This window comes from Chelonoidis abingdonii, chromosome 6 (assembly GCF_003597395.2).
Source record: "Chelonoidis abingdonii isolate Lonesome George chromosome 6, CheloAbing_2.0, whole genome shotgun sequence".
NCBI classification, from domain to species: domain Eukaryota; kingdom Metazoa; phylum Chordata; order Testudines; family Testudinidae; genus Chelonoidis; species Chelonoidis abingdonii.
In genome coordinates, this window is record NC_133774.1 from 27,223,325 (window position 1) to 27,243,768 (window position 20,444).

The following is a 20,444-nucleotide window of genomic DNA, read 5'->3' on the forward strand; positions in this document are numbered from 1 at the left end:
TTGTTGCCCAGTCACCCAGTATTGTGAGATCCCTTTGTAACTCTTCACAGTCTGCTTTGGACTTAACAATCTTGAGTAATTTTGTATAATATGCACATTTTGCCAGCTCACTGTTTAGCCCTTTGTCCAGGAACAGCACTGGTTTCCTAAGCGTCTAAATCTCTTTTGAAAATGAGATTTAGGCCTCTAAATCAGTTAGGCATTGCAATACCTAAATACCTTTGAAAATATGGGCTTAACTGACTTAAACTCCTAAATCCCATTTTCAAAAGTGATGTAGGTATTCAGAACCTCAGGTCTCATTGAAACTCCATGAGAGTTGGGGTTCTAGATGGCTAATATAAATGAAACTTGGGAGCCCAAGTCACTTATGCACTTACGAAAATTTTACCCTTCAACTTTCCCTCGCTTAGTCTATTTAAAAGGGTAAGTATTCTGAGTAAGTATTAAAAAAATTTAACAGGCTTCTCTTCCTGTTTCAGGCATGGACTTTATACCTTCTTCAAAAAATATTATTAGGATAATGGCATGGCTGGGTTTTTAATGTTACAGGTTTATAATGCACACTTGCTTAATGTAACAATAGTACACGAATTTGCTCAAACTTGTAAATCATTGTGATTTCAGTTTTATCTAACAAAAACTTGCTTCATTTTTAGCATCTCGGAAAAGACACAAAAAGGACAGAGATGATGATAAAGCTTGGGAGTATGAAGAGCATGATAAGAGAAGTTCTGGTGATCATAGGAGAAGCAGTCATCACGAAGGAAGAAGGACTTCTGGTAGTAGCCGTTATCGCAATCGTACTCCAGAAGACTCTGACATGGATGATTATTCTCCTCCTCCTCCCCTCAGTGATGGTAATTCATCAGTATTAAAGTACATCTTATTCTATATAATTAATATAACCCTTCAATGCATTCTTAATATAAGCATATTAAATGTAGATAAGCTAGTCTAAAGAATGTTGTTTAAGGCTTTTAATATTCATGTATCCAACTTCAACAGAATATTTTATGAAACTGAACAAAAGCATTTGTTTCAGATATCTTCATTTTAAACTCTGAATTTGTTTACTAGTGGCTAGGAAAATGAAGAAAAAAGAAAAACAAAAGAAAAGGAAGGCTTATGAACCTAAACTAACACCTGAAGGTAACTATTCGGAAGGTTGAATTTGTTGTTTTCTTCAGGTTATGTTGTCTGTTGTATATAACTCAACTATATATACTTTTCTTTTTCACCAGAAATGATGGATTCCTCAACTTTTAAGAGGTTTACTGCTTCAGTAGAAAATATTTTGGAAAATTTGGAAGACATGGATTTTACTACATTTGGTAATATGTCAGAAATTTCTCCACTGCTGTTTCCGTTGTACAAAACTACATGAAGCTTTTACAAAATTTGCATCTAAGTATTTTATTTCAGAGCCTCTTCTTTGTAACTTGGCTGCCTCCGGTGTACACTCTGGGAAATGTCTCCTTTTCCCTTTTTGGCTGCCACCGTAGATAAGCTCCTCTTCCATCCTCTAATTACTCTTCTTCCTTCAACCTTGGTTCCTTGCAGGACTTAGAAGAGAGACAAATCACAACAGATGCAAACCTTAAGCTACTGGGGTGGGGAGAATATCTATCTCAAATGTAATTATCTTCTGCAATACACTTCCCTTAATGGGTCATCAGCCGTGGGGATTGAAGATGTTTTGAGAGAGAATGCTCCTAAGGTATTTAGTAGCGTAACTCCCATTGAAAGTTAATGGAACTTGTGCTCCTAAATCCCTGAGGTGCTTTCAAAAATCTCTCCCTACCCCAGCTAAAGCACTAGAAGCTGTATTGTAGCAAACAGTTGTGTATTGGCATATGGATAACCTAATAGATCTTTTCTAGCCCTTACCTCTGTAAAAATAAACAAATAAACAATCACTTGTACAACGTATGTATGCAATCAGTAGCTTTTCAAACTACTGAGTGAAATTTAACTAAAAAGCTGGTTGGGAATTTTCCAATGACATTTACTTTGTCAGAAAATGTTGATTTGTAGAAACCAAAACTGTTAGTGGGAAAGGGATGGTTTTGAAAAATCTCCCAGTTGGAAAAAATATTTGAAAAGTTTCAAACACTGAAATATCACATTTCAATATTTTGGAAACAATTTTTTTGTTTGAAATGACATGTCATTTTGAAATTGTAATTAATTTATACCAAAAATGGTTAAAAATATAAGTATTAACATTGAAATAAAACAGTTTGATTGAGCTAATCGGATTTTTTTTGGCGAGGGTAAGGGATGGGTTATCGGGTCACAATTTGGAATGGAAAAACGGTTGTGAAATCTTAAATTCATATGGATTAGGGAAATTGTTTCCCATCCAGTTCTAATTATACATTTTTAGATATTTTATAAAACATTCAGTGATATTATATACATTTTTAATCCATTGATAGTGCAAAAATGTTTAATTGTAGAATGACATCCATTTTTCTTTTTGATTTTTTTTCTTTTGAGGCAAAGGAATTCTCTAATTGGTTAAATGAACTGCTTGTTTAGCTGGACGTATTAAAATACTTCGGCCAAAGATTTTCAGAAATGGGTGCCTGAATTTAGACTCCTAAATCCATATAAATCTGAATAAGCAGCCTGTTTTTAAAACTAGTGAAGATAATTGGAATGGATGTAAACTTTTATTTGATTTTTTTTTATTTTTTTTAAAGGTGATGATGATGAGATTCCACAGGAGTTGCTATTGGGAAAACATCAGCTTAGTGAGTTGGGTAGTGAATCTGCAAAAATTAAGGCAATGGGCATTATGGACAAGGTATGTCATGATCTTAAAATACATTTCCCCTCTGTAACAGTGTTCTTACTACTTCCTGTTCTGTGCTTGCCTCAGTTTCCCTCCTTTCAGTGAGTGGTCCTCAGTGCTTCGTTTCACTGAGATGATGTAGCTAGAGGGTGATGTCACAAAGTCCACCCTTTCAGAGTACAACAGCAGTCTTCTTCCCAGGCATCTCACTGGATTTCCTTTCCCCCATGCCCAGTAGCCTTACATCCCTGTTAATGCAGGGTTCCCTTCCCTGGGCTAAACAATATCTGTGCCCTTAACAGGCTATGACTTTCTTTTTATGCCCTCCTGGGCTTCAATTTTGGGGTTTATCCTGTTGAAGCAGGTTATTGGTATCACCCCTCTAAGATTAATACTCTCTTCCTAGTACACCGCTACCTTGATATAACACCACCCGATATAACATGAATTTGGATATAATGCAGTAAAGCAGTTCTCTGGAGGGGCGGGGCTGCGCACTCCGGTGGATCAAAGCAAGTTCAATATAGCATGGTTTCACCTATAATGTGGTAAGATTTTTTGGATCCCAAGGACAGTGTTATATCAAGGTAGAGGTGTATGGGTCTCCAACCCCGCGATTCTATACTATGGGCTCTCTGTTCTCAACCTCACTACTATCTTCACTCTGTCTTTCCAGGGCCACTTCTTATGAAGACTTCTGGATTCCTTAGTATATGAGCCTCTTCCTATAGTTTTCGATAGCCCCAGGTCTAGACTCCTTTCTGGCCTTATCCATGGGTACCCTCACTCCTCTTCGTGGGTTGGGTGCATGTCCTTCCCAGATATTAACCCTTGTTCCCTACAAGTCTCTTTAAGCTCAGCTTCTGCTGACTGGAGTTCTTGCCGGTTTCTACATCATACTGAGCACAAACAGCTCTTTTACAAAGGTTGTATATCACCTGATGAGTCATGATCCCTCAGTCACTTGGGGTCTACATCTCTCAGAAACCAGTGACCTTAAAGAACTGAGTTCCAGTAAGACCTGAGCTATTGGATCCCATTCTTAAAGGGTCCAGCAAGCTCCACTCATTTCTTGGTCTTAATTTATAGAACATGAGTAGGTCATGTAGAACTACTTTATTTTCAGCACAGTCCCCCTGTGAGAATAAAATATATATGCAGCAGTTCCAAAACAGTGTTGAAATTGTTTTGTGGTTGTCCATAAACTTTAGAATAAATTAAAGACAGAACTTTCTCTAGCCAACCAAAGTTCATTATTAGTGGCTTGTTTTGGCAAATTCTGATTCCTGGCACTGGGAAGATAGCCGTGGCAGGTATACATAATTAAACACATTCCCCTACATTTTTCTAGTTTGAACTGTAATCTAGGTGAACAGTTTTTGTGGAAAGTGTTCTAATTAATGATAAAGAATTTAACCTAAATCTCTAAAATTACATTTTGTTGAGAAAAATTCAGTGAATTCATATTATAAAATTGATTGCAACATGAAAACTGACTTCATACTGTGGTTTATTCAAGATTTTTATATTGTGTAATTCAAGTGACAAACCACTAGAAACTACTACTAATCCCCTTGTGTTGTAATAAAACAAAAAAAAAACCAAAACAGAAGACTAATGGAATGTTGTTTATTTTTAGTTTCTACACAGACATGACCATTATTACTGTTGCTTCATATTTAGTTTTATTATATGATCAGAATGCTCAGGCATGATCATGGCCTCACTGTGCTAGAGATTGTACAAACACAAATTAAGATCCTACCCCAAGCATTTACAACCTATTTTTACAACAGAATTACACAGTATGACCTGTTTTCCATATGCACATTTATTTTTAACCACTTAGAAATAATTTTTTTTACACTCTTTCTGCTGTTTTGATACAAATATTTTTATTTTAGCTTTCAACAGATAAAACAGTGAAAGTCCTGAACATCTTGGAGAAGAATATTCAAGATGGCTCAAAGCTTTCTACGTTACTAAACCATGTGAGTTCAGAGCATAGTTGTTGGCATCACTATATTTGATTAAAATATGCACTTTCATTTTAATCTCAGTAGTAATATTTCCGAAGGAATTTTGTTTTCAACTGTAAAGGATTTCTAGTTTAGCTCACATAATAATTAATACGGTGTGAAATTTTAGTGTTTGCAAATTTGCTATAATCCCTTGGGCAATGCAACAGGTAGTAGTCAATACTAGCCTAATTATATTGTTTCTACAGTGTTCTCCTTGTTGTAAAATACTATTTAAAAATAAAGTAGATTGGTTGTTCTGTTCTGAAAACTATAATTTAACACATTAGTGTCATTCTCTGATTTTCATTGGCAATTGGCAAACTTGCAACCAGCATAATTTTATTTGATATCTATCCATTAAACTTCTCATATACCATAGAAGAAAACTCAGCTTTTCTGTGAAGCAGAGTCTCACCATTTAGAATTGAGAGGAAGAATTTTAATTTGACCTTGATGGATCTTCTCACATGCTTAAAGTTAAGCACCTGCATAATTACATGAAAGATTGAGAAAGGGTTATAACCAACGCCCCAAACATTGTTCATGATTTCAGAGCATTTTTCAAAGTTCTTCCTAGGATCTTTTAGAATATCTATCTCTAGATAGATGTTGTAATGCACATTGGAAAACATAATCCCAACTATACATATAAAACGATGAAGTCTAAATTAGTTGTTAGCGCTCAAAAAAGAGATCTTGGAGTCATTGTGGATAGGTCTCTGAAAACATCCAATGTGCAGCGGCAGTCAAAAAAGTGAACAGAATGTTGGGAATCATTAAGAAAGAGATTGATAATAAGACAGAAAATATCATATTGCCTCTATATAAATTCATGGTACATCAACATCTTGAATACTGCATACAGATGTGGTCACCTCATCTCAAAAAAAGATGTATTGGAATTGGAAAAGGTTCAGAAAGGGGCAACAAGAATGATTAAGGATATAGAACAGCTTCCATATGAGGAGAGATTAATAAGACTGGAACTTTTCTGCTTGGAAAAGAGACGATTAAGAGGGGATATGAAAGAGATCTATAAAATGACTGACTGGTGCAGAAAAAGTAAATAAGGATGTGTTCTTTACTCCTTCTCATAACACAAGAACTGAAATGAACAGGTAGGAGTGGGCCACCAAATGAAATAAGTAGCAGCAGATTTAAAACAAAAGGAAGTATTTTTTCACACAATGCACAGTCAACCTGTGGAACTGATTGCCAGAGGATGTTGCGAAGGCCAAGACTAGAACAGTGTTAAAAAAAGAATTAGATAAGTTCATGGAGGATAGGTCCATCAACGGCTTTTAGCCAAGATGGACAGGGATGGTGTCCATAGCCTCTGTTTGCCAGAAGCTGAGAATGGGTGACAGGATGGATCACTTGATGATTACCTGTTTTGTTCATTCCCTCTAAAGCATCTGGCACTGGCCACTATCAGAAGACAGGATACTGGGCTAGATGGACCTTTGGTCTAACTCAGTATGGCCGTTCTTATTTTCTAAGGACGGTTTAGTTCATAAATGTCTTGTAATTATTAATTTTTTCCTTTTTTCAATAGATTGACATTTTGCCACCTTGTCACAAAAATTAAGTTTGTGTATATAAACTAAAATATTAATACTTTAGCTATTAACTGTTTCTATCACATAACACATATATATAAAACAATGTACCAAGAAGGTAGCCTCTGTTCTTTTGGAAAATTAATAGAAATGTGCCAGTGCGCAGTCATCTTTTTAAAATAAATTGGCTTTTCTGTGATTACCCCTTCTCATAATTTGTTAAACATTTGTAATGGGACAGGAGAGTTAGACCTGTCTGAAGCAGATAGTCACTCCTCTATAGCTATACCAGCAAACTCAACTAATGGCGATGCAGTTTATATCAGCAAAAGAGTTTTATTCTGCTGGTGTAGCTTATATCAGTTCCCTGAATGAAATAACCTGTACAGGCAAAATAATTTTTTGCTGGTATAACTATGTCTATATTGGGACCTTTCTGGCATATGTTGGTTAAGAGTGTTTTTCCCCCACACGCTCCTATTCAACATGGCTATCATGGCAAAACTTTTAAGTGTAGACCAGGCCTGAGGAAAATGGTAATAGACCAAAGTTAATATGTGTGCCTTTGGGTTGGAGGCATTTGCCCTTAAGAAAAAAATGAACATATTAAATGTATCAGAATATTTTATTTTTCTTTTAGGTAGGTGGTGATTTCTTCATTTTTCAGTACACAGTTCCAAAATGTCTTTAAAAGTGACCTGCGAAGTGGCAGAGAAAATAGGCTTCTTGTTCCCTTTTCTACTTTTTCTTACTGTGTGTAAAGAAAGGACTTAATTTTTGTTGTGATGTTTTTTTTTGTTTGTATGTTTTTTGTTTTTTGTTTTAAAAAAAGTTTTTCTGCGGGCTTGTTCCAATAAACTCAGACCTAATCTTACCTTCATGATGACTGAAAAGCTAGTGATATGGTGACATCATGAGAGCCCACAGATTGAAAGATGAGCAATTGAGAGGGCAAGGGATTTTTAGTTGAAAAAATTGAGTTTTTATATTTTTGTTAACACAAATTAACTTGAATGACTAATCAACACTTTGGACAAAGGAAGCTTTTGTCAGAGTCAGCCTTTTCACTTTTTCTGTTAAGGTGTTGAGTATTCACAGTTAAGATTCCTGATATCTCTGAGGGATTCATTAGAAAAACCAGAGAAGAGTAGACTTGACATTCTTATTACTTAAGTTGAATTAAAAAAGAAGCAGGGAAGAAATTTTAAATAAATTTAAAAAATCACCTTTCAGGTCTGTCTTTATACACTGTAAAAAAGAAAAGGATTATAAAAAAGGAAAGCCCAATTTTTCTAACAAATCTTTGCAGGTCTCCTTTAAATTTTCAAATATACCCACCAGGTATACTCAAAATACTCAGTCTGCAACTCCGTTATGAAATATACTCAACACTAAAATGTTACAAAGATTTATCTCAAAATATAAGATTTTGGAAACAACTTAGGAATACTGTGCTGCACTGCCCTATATGTGGCCCAGAGTTTATTTCTCTAGTCAGTCTCTCACTAGGACCATATCTATGCTAGAGAATGTTAGGAAAAAATTCCCACTGGTTTTACTATCAATAATGTTAGCTGTAGTTTAGTAATGCTTAGTGAGCCCCATAGAAATTATGCCTTTGTTATGCTAGATGCTGTAAATACACAGAAGAGAGTGCTCCTGCCCTTAACTGAATCTAAATAGACAAGTCAGAAGAGAAAATACCTAGGGCTTTGGGTAGGTTCAAAAGCTGGGAGAAAGGAAATACTATTCTTCTTGGAGTGTTTTCTCATGTCAGTTCCATTCTAGGTGTGTGTGTGTGGCCATGTGTGCAGTTGTTGGAGATTTTTGCATTAGTAGTATCCATAGGGTCAGCAGAGGTTGCCCCTTGAGTGCCACACTCATGTGCTGGTATATCAGACACTGCTGACCCTATTCCCTCTCAGTTCCTTCTTATCACCTGTGGTGGTTAGTCAGAGCACCTTTCCTTGCATTGCAAGGGCTAGCAGTTTTTTGTCTACTGACTTCAAGCCTTAGAGCCTTGTAAATAGTTTGTTTATAATAGTTAGTGTTAAGTAGTTGCTAAGTGTAGTTAGACGTTTGCAGTTAGGGTCCCAATGGGGACTTCGCCCAGGTGATGCATGCCCAGGTCTCCTCGGTTTAAGCCCTGCACAGACTGCAACAGGCCTATGCTTGTAAGGCCTGGTCTACACTACGCGTTTAAACCGATTTTAGCAGCGTTAAACCGATTTAACACTGCATTCGTCCACACGAGGCCCTTTATATCGATATAAAGGGCTCTTTAAACCAGTTTCTGTACTCCTCCTCAACAAGAGGAGTAGCACTGAAATCAGTATTACCATATCGGATTAGGGTTAGTGTGGCCGCAAATCGACGGTATTGGCCTCCAGGCGGTATCCCACAGTGCACCATTGTGACCGCTCTGGACAGCAGTCTGAACTCGGATGCAGTGGCCAAGTAGACAGGAAAAGCCCTGCAAACTTTTGAATTTCATTTCCTGTTTGCTCAGCATGGAGCTCTGATCAGCATGGGTGGCAATGCAGTCCCAAATCCAAAAAGAGCTCCAGCATGGACCGTAGGGGAGACACTGGATCTGATCGCTGTACGGGGAGACAAATCTGTTCTATCACAGCTCCGTTCCAGAAGACGAAATGCCAAAGCATTTGAAAAAAAATCTCCAGGCTATGATACAGAGTCCACAGCGCAGTGCTGCATGACATGCGTAACGGAAAGCCAAAGAATCAAATGGACGCTCATGGAGGGAGGGTGGGGGTACTGAGAACTCCAGCTATCCCACAGTCCCCAGCAGTCTCCGAAAAGTATTTGCATTCTTGGCTGAGCTCCCAATGCCTGTAGATCCAACACATTGTCTGGGGTGGTTCAGGGTGTAGCTCCGTTCAATGTACCCCTCCTCCCTCCCCATAAGAAAAGGGAAAAAAATCGTTTCTTGGACTTTTTTCAATTTCACCCTACGTTACTCAGCATGATGCTGTGACGCGTGCTCGCAATGACAGCAGTATCCTCTCCCCTCCCCTTCCCGATGGTAGACGGCTACAGAGCCGTAGGTACTGGGTAGACTGTCTCGTCATCAGCCCTGTGAGTGCTCCTGGCTGGCCTCAGGTGAATCGGCGGGGGGCGCCTGGGTAAAATAGGAATGACTCCGGTATTCCCCAGTAGATGGTACAGAATGGTGGGTAACCATCTTCATTTCAATAGGAGGCTGGGGGGCTGAGGCTCCATCAGCCCCTTCCCTTTCATGGTAAAGAAAAGATTCTGCTTACTGCGTGGACTATCATGCAGTGGGATGCTGGGCTCCTCTCCCCTGCACCGTTAATGTGCCTGCCTGGACTATCATAGCAGTGGAGGCTGCTCTCCTTCATTTTATTTTTTCTTCCAAAAAAACTAAAAAACCAAGTTCAAAGTATTTTTTTCTTTTATTCCTTTGCGTTCTTATTACTTCATTCACACAAACTGGGGGACACTCAACGGTATAGCCCAGGAGGGTTGGGGAGCAGGGACATCAACGGGTTATTATTGTTTGTGGGTCATGTGTGTTTGCTAAGGCGGGCGGCACCCTCTACAATGCATGGTGTCATCATTTCTGTGGGGATCGGACACGACGGCTGTGCTCTCTGGTTCTCTTGTACACTGGGTCTGTAGTTACACTTGCCATATTTCTGGCAGGACCTGACTCTATTTTTAGATACCATAAAGGAGGGATTGACTGGGGGTCAGTCCCATTTTTGTTCTTTTGCGCCCCGGCTGCCTCAGCCAGGGGCACCCATGGCAGCAGCAGATTTGGTTAACAGATAGGACTGATAAACGTCATCTCATCGCCAATTTACAATGCATGGCAGACGCGTACAGAACAACTTGATAACTGTGTCTGCTATTCTTGCAAGGCAAATGAATGCTGTGTGTAGCCACTACAGTACCGCATCTGTTAGAAGCATCAGTAGACATACTGTAACAGTAAAAAAAAAAAAAAAACAAGGGCTGAACTGGGCTCCATGGTTGCCGTTTGCTATGGCTCTGCCAGGGCAATCCAGGGAAAAAGGCGCAAAAATTGATGTCTGGCTGGTTGTTTTCCGGAGGAAGGAATGAGTGACGACATTTACCCAGAATCACCCGCGACACTGTTTTTGCACCATCATGCACTGGGGTCTCAACCCAGAATTCCAATGGGTGAGGGAGACTGCGGGAACTATGGGATAGCTACGGGATAGCTACCCACAGTGCAACGCTCCAGAAATCGACTTTAGCCTCGGTACATGGACACACACCACCGAATTATTGTGCTTTGTGTGGCTGCGTGCACTCGACTTTATACAATCTGTTTTACAAAACCGGTTTATGTAAAATCAGAATAATCCCGTAGTGTAGACATACCCTAAGTGACCCCCATAGCAACTGCATCAAGTGCTTGGCAGAATCGCATGTTAGAGATAAGTGCCGAATTTCTAAACTTTCGGCCCCGCAGGCTATTCAGTTACAGGCTCTTCATATGGAGTTCCCCTGTGTCCAGCCTCTGTTCAGCCCCACCAGGACTCACCAAGGACCTCAGCCTTTGTGTGCAGTGCCCACCGACAGCATTCCCCGTTGCTGGTTCCCAAAAAGAAGACCAAAAACCATGGCTCCCCAGCACCAGGCAAAAAGAGCCATGTGTCTTTGGGCAAGGGACCCACTTCAGGCTACTCAGCCACTCTGGAGCCACATGCTTGTACCTCCCCAGTCGGGTCCTTACTCCCATGAAAGGTCCACCACCAACTCCTGAAAGCAGTATGAGACCTAAACCCCTGTTGGCACCAACACCTACACAAGCTCCCCCAACGCCTAGAGAGCACAAGCCTCCACCTATACTACTGAAGCAGTGCATGCCTCAGGAACTGGCAGATCCCCACAAGGGCAAGCCAGCTGCTAAAACCCCTAAGGGGCAGTGGAGTGCCACCGATCTCTCAAGACAAAGCAGCGCTCTCCACCTCCATACCACATATCGCTGGAGGTGCAGCACAGACCCTCTGTAGCTCGCCCTCGGTCACCGGCACTGCATTCGCAACCTCCGCTGTCTTGACACAAGTTGCCTAGAGAAAGACACTGGTCCCAGTACAACTGGTGCCATTTGCCCTCTTGCCGGTCATCCTCTCAACACAGGTTCCGGTCACCTGTCTCGTGGGAGCGCTCCCCGTTGCATTTCTGTTCCCCCCTGCACCAGCACTAGTCTCCAACGGCAACAGTCAGCAAACAAACCCATGCCTTGACAGTCCCACCAGGGTCACTGAAAGGATTCCTCCAGCACGGAAGTTCAGTTCAGCCCCTCACCTAGATAGTACCGGTGCGAATGGGCACCAGAGGCTTTGTCAACGGTGCCGACTTCGCAACATGGCCAGTGGCCAGTACATTGGCTTTATTGGAGTGCGTGGGGAGTGCCGGTTATAGCAATAATCCCTTTACACCTCTCATTGGCCACTGCCTCAGAGCAACAGCTGACAGCACCAGGCTTGGTGCGCGAGGCGCACTTGGGGCAGTTATTGTCTTTGTCCCCAGATGAGGCAGTTGTGGGACCCTTGAGGACCAGCCTGCCGGACAATTTTAAAGAACACAAGGCCCTGCTTCATCAAGTGCCCGAGAAATTGGACCTGGAAGTGAGGAAATATCTGGGCAGGCAGACACCCTTTTTTATGTTCTATCAGCCTCTACCCCAACCCGTGTTGCACTACTAGTGTATGATGGTGTCCTCAAGGTTGCCAGGGACCTCTGGAAAACTCTTTGCTCCATTCCTTCCACCTCAAAAAGGGCCAAATATAAATACTTTTTTTGGCCAAGGAGTTTGAATACCTCTACACCCACCCTCCCCCAGGCTCGCCGGTGGTTTCTGCAGGCAATGAAAGAGACAAACAGAGGCATACCAGCTGAACAACCAAAATAAAGAGGCCAAATGGTTGGACCTGTTTGGAGAAAAGAAAATGTATTCACAGCCATTTTGCAGTTCTGGGTGGCAAACCATCAGGCCATCTTGCACCAATACAGTTTTAACTCCCTCCATAAGTTCAAGGAGTCCCTTTCACAGGGTTTGGCCCAAGAATTTGGCACCCTGATGAAGGAGAGCCCTGCGGCTGCCAGGTGCTCCCTCCAGATGGCATGGGACGTAGCGGTAATGAGGCGCAGCTCCTGGCTTCAAACTGCGGGACTCTCACAAGAAATGCAGACCTTCATCCAGGACCTCCTATTCGATGAGAGTGGTCTTTTTTCAGACCGGATGGTTGTGAGGTTGCATGGGCTTAATGGACACCAGGATTACCCTTCATTCACTAGGCAAGCATATACCTCAGTCTGCAAGAAAGTGGTTCCGGTTGCCCCTGCTGCCTAAGCCGTGGCAGTTTTATCCGAGGTCTCCAAAGACAAGGAACAGAGATGTTAGTTTCAGTCACTGTCACCCTTCCTCCTCCCACTCACCTGCACAGCCAGGCCTGGCAAAACACCCTGGGTGCTAGAAGCGCTCGTTTTGAGGGGGCAGTAGAGAGTGACTCTCTGGTCACCTCCCAGGATCCATCGTGCTCTTTCCTCAACTGTCTTCATCCCTTCTGTTTGGCCTGGTTCCAAGTCACCTCGGACCGTTGAGTGCTCGTGTAATAAGCCTCTGTCCCAAATCTGGACCTTAGCGTCCAAAATCTGGGTGCTTAGCCTGAACCTCCAGGCTTAATTACCAGCTTGGATCTTATCTCACTGCCACCAATCAGGATTCTGAGTACCTGATAAACTCTCTGGTCTCCCCAAACCTTTCCCTGGGGGACCCCCAAGACTCAGATGCCCTGAGCCTCCAACCAAGGGAAATAACCCACTTCCCTTCTGCTCTTTACTTCCTCCCAGATTTTCCCTCCCTGGGATACTAGGAGATTTCGCTGCTTCAATCCTTGAAACACAAAACAGAGAGGACGATTACTTCCCCCTCCTTCTTCTGCCCCTCCCAGTCTTTCCTGAGAGAGACAGTACTCCTGGCACAGAGATTCCTATCCCCTTGCCTTAACTAGGAAAAGAAATCCAACAAGTTTTAAAAAGAAAGCTTTATATAAAAAAGAAAGAAAAAACACATGACATGATCACTGCATCAAGATGACATAACACAGGGCTATTGCTTAAAAGAAATATGAATAATCAGCCTTATTCAAAAGATATCCAATTTAAACATTCCAGCAACTCCACACATGTAAATACAAAATACAATATAAACCTATTGCTTTTCCTTTTGTACTCACAACTTGGGAACAGAAGGATAGAACGGAGAACTTGGAGATAAGGGGGAAAAAAAAAAAGCTCTTCCCTCATAGCCGAGAGAAACAAACAGACCAAAGACAAAACACACTGAGAAGTTCCCTCCCTTACTTTGAAAAATCCGGTTTCCTGATTGGTCCTCTGGTCAGGTGTTTGGTTCCCTTTGTTAACCCTTTACAGGTAAAAGAAACATTAACCCTTAGCTACCTGTTTATGACAGCTCGACATAGTGTCTCAAGGTTAAACCCTGCAGCCACCCCCTCCCTTCCACTCATCGATCTTCAGGGACCCTTCTCATGGGCAACTCCTGGTATAAGAGGTCAAAAACCTCCCGTGCTTGGGAGTGGTAGAAGAAGTCCCTCAGGACATGACAGAGAAAGGTTTCTACTTCTGTTATTTCCTAATCCCAAAAGCAAAGTGGGGGGGCCTCAGACCCATTTTGGACCTGCGACACCTGAACAAGCCTCTCAAAATGTTGAAGTTTTGCACGGTCTCCCTGGCCTCCTCCATCGCCCCCTGAGTCGGCGTTGGAAGGTGTTCCTTTCACAGCCCCGTCTCTGTCACTCTGTCATCTCAGATGCTTCGCACCTGGGCTGGGGAGCCAAACCTGAGTGAGCTCAGCACTTAAGTCCGCTGGCTGCAGGATGATCTGGCCCTTTACATCAGTGTCAGTAGTTTGCCTGGCCTGCCAGGTGTTCTTGCCCCACTTGAGGGGCAAGATGGTGCAGGTCCTCACAGACAATACTACTAAGATGTATTACATCAACAGGTAGGACAGAGCCAGGTCATCTGCTCTTTGCCAAGAAGCTCTCAGCCTTTGGGCCTTTTGTGTGCAACATGCCATTAATCTGGTAAGCGCACACCTGCCCAGGACCAAGAATGTGCTAGTAGATCGCCTCAGCAGGACCTTCTCATCTTGCCACGAGTGATTGTTCTATCCAGAGGCAGCCAGTATGATCTTCCAAAATGAGGGACTCTCCAGGTGGACTTGTTCATGTCCAGCAGAACAGGAAATGCCAGGTGTTTGCTCCAGGGGATGGATAGTGGGATCCTGTCAGATGCTTTCCTGCTTCTGTGGTCAGGAGCTGTGATGTACGCCTTCCCGCCAGTGCTGTGGATCCACAGAGTCCTCATGAAGATCAGACAGGACAGGGTGAAGGTTACCCTGATTGTCCCCAAGTGGCCTTGTAAGTACTGATTCAGCACGCTGTTGGACCTTTTGGAAGCTGTGGCGCTCTCTGGCAAGACCTGCTGTCGCAGGGCCACAGCTGTCTGCTGCCCCCAAACCTAGAGGCGTTGCACTTGACAGCATGGCTGCTGCAAGTCTGAATGCGGAAGACCGGAAATGCTCAATTCATGTGTAACAAGTCATGCTGGGTAGCAGAAAGCCCTCCACCAGAGCAACTTACCGTGTGAAGTGGAAAAGATTCATGTGCTGGGTTTTGGATGGGCTTGTCCAGGCCGAGCAGTCCTCACTGCAGATGATCCTGGATTATCTTCTGCACCTCAAGCTTCAGGGCTTGTCTTGTCATCGATCAGGGTCCATCTGGCTCCTATTTCAGCTTTCCACCCTCCATTCCAAGGCAGGTTGGTTTTCACTCACAACATGATGGCCCGGTTCTTGAAAGGTCTGGAGCATCTTTACCATCACATCTGGGATCCTGTCCCTCCCTGGTATTTGAATATTTGTACTGTTGAGGCTCATGGGGCCTGCTTTTGAACCTCTGGCTTCCTGCTCTCTTCTCTTCTCTCCTGGAAGATTGCGTTCCTGGTGGCAATTACGTCCGCCTGCAGAGTGTCTGAGATCAGGACACTTAGGTCAGAGCCACCCTATATGGTGTTCTACAAGGATAAAGTACTGGGAACATCTGTGCTGTTACTTTTAACCTTCTAGCGTGAGCTCTGTGAGCCAGAGTCAGTTGACCCAAGCTTTGAGACTCACTGCCAAGGTTTTGTCTCTGTGTTTGTGGGTATGAAGACCTACTCTAGTATACTGAAGGCTTGTCTGAGTTGGTAGTTGATAGAAGAGCTGTACAGGCTGTACTTTCAACCTCTGGGAAAGAGGTGGTTTCTCTCATGATTCTTTAGCAATTCCTTTGTGTGTGTTTTGAGGCATAGTTATTGATGAGTCATGTCCTCAACACAATGATGGTGACTGATAAGGGGAATCTTGAGACTTCAGGGAGCATGGAAGTAAAAAAGGGATCAGGAAAATCCTCATGATTTCCACATGGTTTATAGAAGTCTTTTTCTGCACTAGTTACATACAGTGGTAGAAATTGAAACTGATCAAAGTAGCAGTGATAGGTAGAGTTGGAAGGATTAGTTTTTATTATTAAATGTTGGTAAACAGATTTCACTGCACAGACACAAACTGATGAAAAAGTATTTCCTTCAGTGGAAATTGAAATTTACAGACAATAAGAACAATGCTGAATTTATGAGAATTTGACTTAAGGATATTTACTTAGTATATTTTGACAGGCGATGTTGATGGTTTGTGTTTTAATGATTATTAAGATTTAATTTTCTGAATCTGTGTCTGTCATTAAATAATAATTGTCTGAGAACTCGCATAATTTCCTGCTACTCTGAAAATTTATATAGCTAAAAGTAAAAAAATACTTAAAATCCATAATTTTGCACAATTGTGAAGATTTAAATAAATAAAAATTGAAACATATGCTTAAAATAAACATTGATATTATCGAGTGGTTTGGTTTTGTTTTTTTAAAATCAGATTCTGTTGAGCCTAATCACAAGGAATATAAAAATAACACCCAGATTTGATACAGCCATTTTCTACCATCGATCTCAGTGTGTCACTGTCTTTAATGTTTTCATCCTCACAAAACACAACATTGTACTGTACATCTTAAAAGAATAAAGAATTATTAGATCAATGAGTAGAAATTTTACTTGAAGTAATTTAGACTTTATTGATGAATGTAGAAATTTCTGTTAGATTATATTTTTCATGGATAATTAACATTTTCTTTGTGCCTTTAGGTGATTACTTGTCCTTAATATCTCATTCTGGTATAGGGAGATATCAAAAAAAATTCTGCTTGCCAGTTAACAAAATACATTTTACATTTATAAGATTATAAATGTCATATAATATTTTAGTATATATATTTATAAAATAATCTTCTTTTGCAGTATATATTATTCAGCAAGGATAACCTGTAATATACAGAAATATAATATGTATCTTTGAAAAATCAGAATTAATTTTGTCTTAATGCAGATTTTTTAGAAAATGTATAACACTTTCTGTTTTTCCTTGTAGAATAATGACACTGAAGATGAGGAAAGATTGTGGAGAGATCTGATTATGGAGAGAGTCACAAAGTCTGCAGATGCTTGTCTTACCGCTATCAATATTATGACATCACCCAATATGCCTAAAGCTGTGTATATTGAGGATGTAATAGAAAGAGTTATTCAGTACACTAAATTTCATTTGCAGAATACACTTTATCCTCAGTATGATCCTGTCTACAGAGTGGATCCTCATGGTGGTTAGTATGTTAATAAATAAATGAGATTGCTTGTAAGCTAATATGCTGCATATGATTTTAAACGTGACCAGTTCTGTTAAGTGTGATGTGCAAACAACTTGACATCTCTTGATGTTGTTATGCAATTCACTACATTCAAGACTTAATCTTGAGACACCCGTTTCCAGTGTCCTCTAAATAAAGAAGGATGACTGACTGCTTCCATATGATTTTGAGAAAATAGCCATTTACGATGGTAAATTGTAGCCCAAAATGACAGGGGAAATGAAACCCATGCTCCTCTGAACCAAACGGTGTGTGACATGAACGGTCCATACATACTTCAGTGGCAAGACCTAACTAACTAGAAGTTGGTGCCTTAAATGAGACTTTTACACTCATATATTATGTGCCTAAATAAGTGGTCTGGTGTTCAGGGTCCCTGAATACCCAGCAGCTTCCATTTATTTCAATTATCAGGAGGAACTTGGATTTCAAAAGTACTGACCACTGACTGTTTGTTGAAGTACATGATATAATAAGTGGCCAGAAAATGGAAATACCTTTGTGCCAATTTTTTTTGCATTTTTTGGGGGGGAGGGGGAATTGTTCTGAATAGGGACAAACAGTCAGAAGTGACAATTTTTTCATGGGAATGTATTTCAAGAAGAATGCTGTTTCAGGAGAGCTTTCCAACTATGCTACTGGAGAGAGAGCTGGGGCACTGAGCCTATCCATCTGCCTCATCCCCTACCCTTCACTTAAACTTCCTATGAAGCAAAGAGTCTGGCTGCTCAGCCTCCACACCTTCCTCCACAGTTTTGGGAGCCAAAGAAGTAGATAACAACATAAGAACGGCCATAATGGGTCAGATCAAAGGTCCATCTAGCCCAGTATTGTGTCTTCTGATAGTGGCCAATGCCAGATGCTTCAGAGGGAATGAACAGAACAGGTAATCATTAAGAGATCCATCCCCTGTCACCCATTCCCAGCTTCTGGCAAACAGAAGCTAGGGACGTCATCCCTGCCCATCCTGGAGGTTAATAGCCATTGACGGAGCTATCCTCCATGAATTTATCTAGTTCTTTTTTTGAACCCTGTTATAGTCTTGGTCTTCACAACATCCTCTGGCAAAGAGTTCTACAGGTTGACTGCATTGTGTGAAGAAATACTTCCTTTTGTCTGTTTTAAAAGTGCTGCCTATTAATTTCATTTGGTGGCACCCTAGTTCTTGTGTTCTGAGAAGTAGTAAATAACACTTTCTCCGCACCTGCCCTGATTTGATAAACCTCTGTCATATCCCCCTTAGTCATCTCTTTTCTAAACTGAAAAATCTCAGTTTTATTAATCTCTCCTCACATAGCAGCTGTTCCATATCCCTAATAATTTTTGTTTCCCTTTTCTGAACCTTTTCCAATTCCAGAATATCTTTTTTGAGATGAGGCAACCACATCCACACACACTATTCAAGATGTGGGTGTACCATAGATATAAACAGAAGCAATATGATGTTTTCTGTCGTCTTATCTATCGCTTTCCTAATAATTCCCAGCATTCTGTTTGCTTTTTTGACTCCCATTGCACATTGAGTTGATATTTTCAGAGATCTAGCCACAATAACTTCAAGATCTTTTTCTCAATTGGTAGCAGCTAATTTAGACCCCTTCATTTCATATGAAGTTGGGATTATGTTTTCCAATGTGCATTGCTTTATGTTTATCAACATTGAATTTCATCTGCCATTTTGTTGCGTAGTCACCCAGTTTTGTGAGATCCCTTTGTAACTCTTTGCAGCCTGCTTTAGACTTAATTATCTTGAGTAGTTTTGTGTCATCTTCAAATTTTCCACCTCATTGTTTACCCCTTTTTCCAGATAATTTATGAATATGTTGAATAATAGTGGTCCCATTACAGACCCCGGGGGACACCACTATTTACCTCTCTCCATTCTGAAAACTGACTATTTATTCCTGCCCTTTGTTTCCTACCTTTTAGCCAGTTATTGATCCATGAGAGGATCTTCCCTCTTATCCCATGACAGCTTACTTTGCTTAAGATAGTTGGTGTGCACAGCTACAGGAGAAGTGGTAAGGATGAGCGCCCTGGCTCTCTGCCTCCCCAGAGCTAGGTGGGTGGAAGGATTGAGAGCCCCAGCTCTTTGCTTGTCTGGCAGCTGAAACTAGGGGGACAGCGGGGCGGCTAATAGTTGGGGAGGCAGAAAGAAAGTGCATTCAGTTTTGGCAGTCCTCCTGGAAGGCTCTTATGAATTTCACTTCAGAAAATGAATTGACAAATCCCTTCAAGGCAGGCAGCCAAGGAGCAATTATTTCAATTTTTCCAGCCCGCAATAAAAATTCTTTGGTAAAATTCAAATTTTTGTGTGGTAAATTTCAATTTTGTGAAAAGGCAATTTTCTATAAGAAATTCAACCAGCTCTAATAATATATGGATGTAGGAGACTAACAGTAAGTACCATATTGAAAATCTTGGCCCAACAATTCACAAAAATTATTTAAAAATGGTCTGCAATAACAAATCTTGTTTTTCCAAATTAGTGCTGTTAAAAAGAGATTACTTTTCTATCAGCATTTTGTGCTAACAAAAATTATAAAGTACTTTTTCTCAAAAAAAAAAATCATCTTGTTCTTAATGTTGTCTCAAATGTAATTGAAAGGCTTGTAGATGAATCATTCTATTTAATTTTATTTTCTAGGAGGTGTGTTAAGTTCAAAAGCAAAGCGTGCCAAATGTTCCACCCACAAGCAGAGGGTAATAGTGATGCTGTATAACAAAGTATGTGACGTTGTTAGCAGTTTGGCAGAATTGCTGGAAATTCAGCTCCTTACTGACACAACTATTCTTCAGGTAAGTTTCATCAAAAGAATTTTCATTTGAGAGGTTTTTGTTTTTTTTTCCAAAGCGATTCTGAAGTTTGACTACCTTGGCAATAACATTTTTGTTTGGTTTACATTTAATCTAATCAGTGGATGAGGAAATTTTCAGAATGACTTCTATAGTCATAGTATTGTAACTTCATTATTTTAACTGTCTTGCTAGTGATCTTAAAATGTGTAATTTTAAAAAAAGTTTAATATTTTAATAACACTGTTAAAGTAGTTATCTAAACAGAGAAAGATACGTGTAATATTTAGATTGTAAGTCTTTAGTGGATTCATTATAAAATTAAAATTAAAAATGTAACGTCATTTTACAAATAGCAAACAAGATATACCTGTGAAGCAGTGAATGTCTTTAATTATGCTCTCTTATGTTAAAGAGCTTACGTATCACT

At 40.7% G+C, this 20,444-nt stretch overlaps 1 protein-coding gene across 4 annotated transcripts in view; it reads left to right on the top strand.

Annotated features, from left to right (window-relative positions):
* NIPBL (NIPBL cohesin loading factor) overlaps window positions 1–20,444 on the top strand; it is a 305,455-nt gene that overhangs the window by 214,584 nt on the left and 70,427 nt on the right. For all 4 annotated transcript variants that reach the window (XM_075066914.1, XM_075066915.1, XM_075066916.1 and 1 more), the window contains 7 exons: window positions 660–860; window positions 1,081–1,152; window positions 1,245–1,334; window positions 2,709–2,812; window positions 4,705–4,791; window positions 16,942–17,173; window positions 19,866–20,017. In XM_075066914.1, the coding sequence (XP_074923015.1) occupies window positions 660–860; window positions 1,081–1,152; window positions 1,245–1,334; window positions 2,709–2,812; window positions 4,705–4,791; window positions 16,942–17,173; window positions 19,866–20,017 (938 nt within the window). The remainder of the gene's footprint in view (window positions 1–659; window positions 861–1,080; window positions 1,153–1,244; window positions 1,335–2,708; window positions 2,813–4,704; window positions 4,792–16,941; window positions 17,174–19,865; window positions 20,018–20,444) is intronic.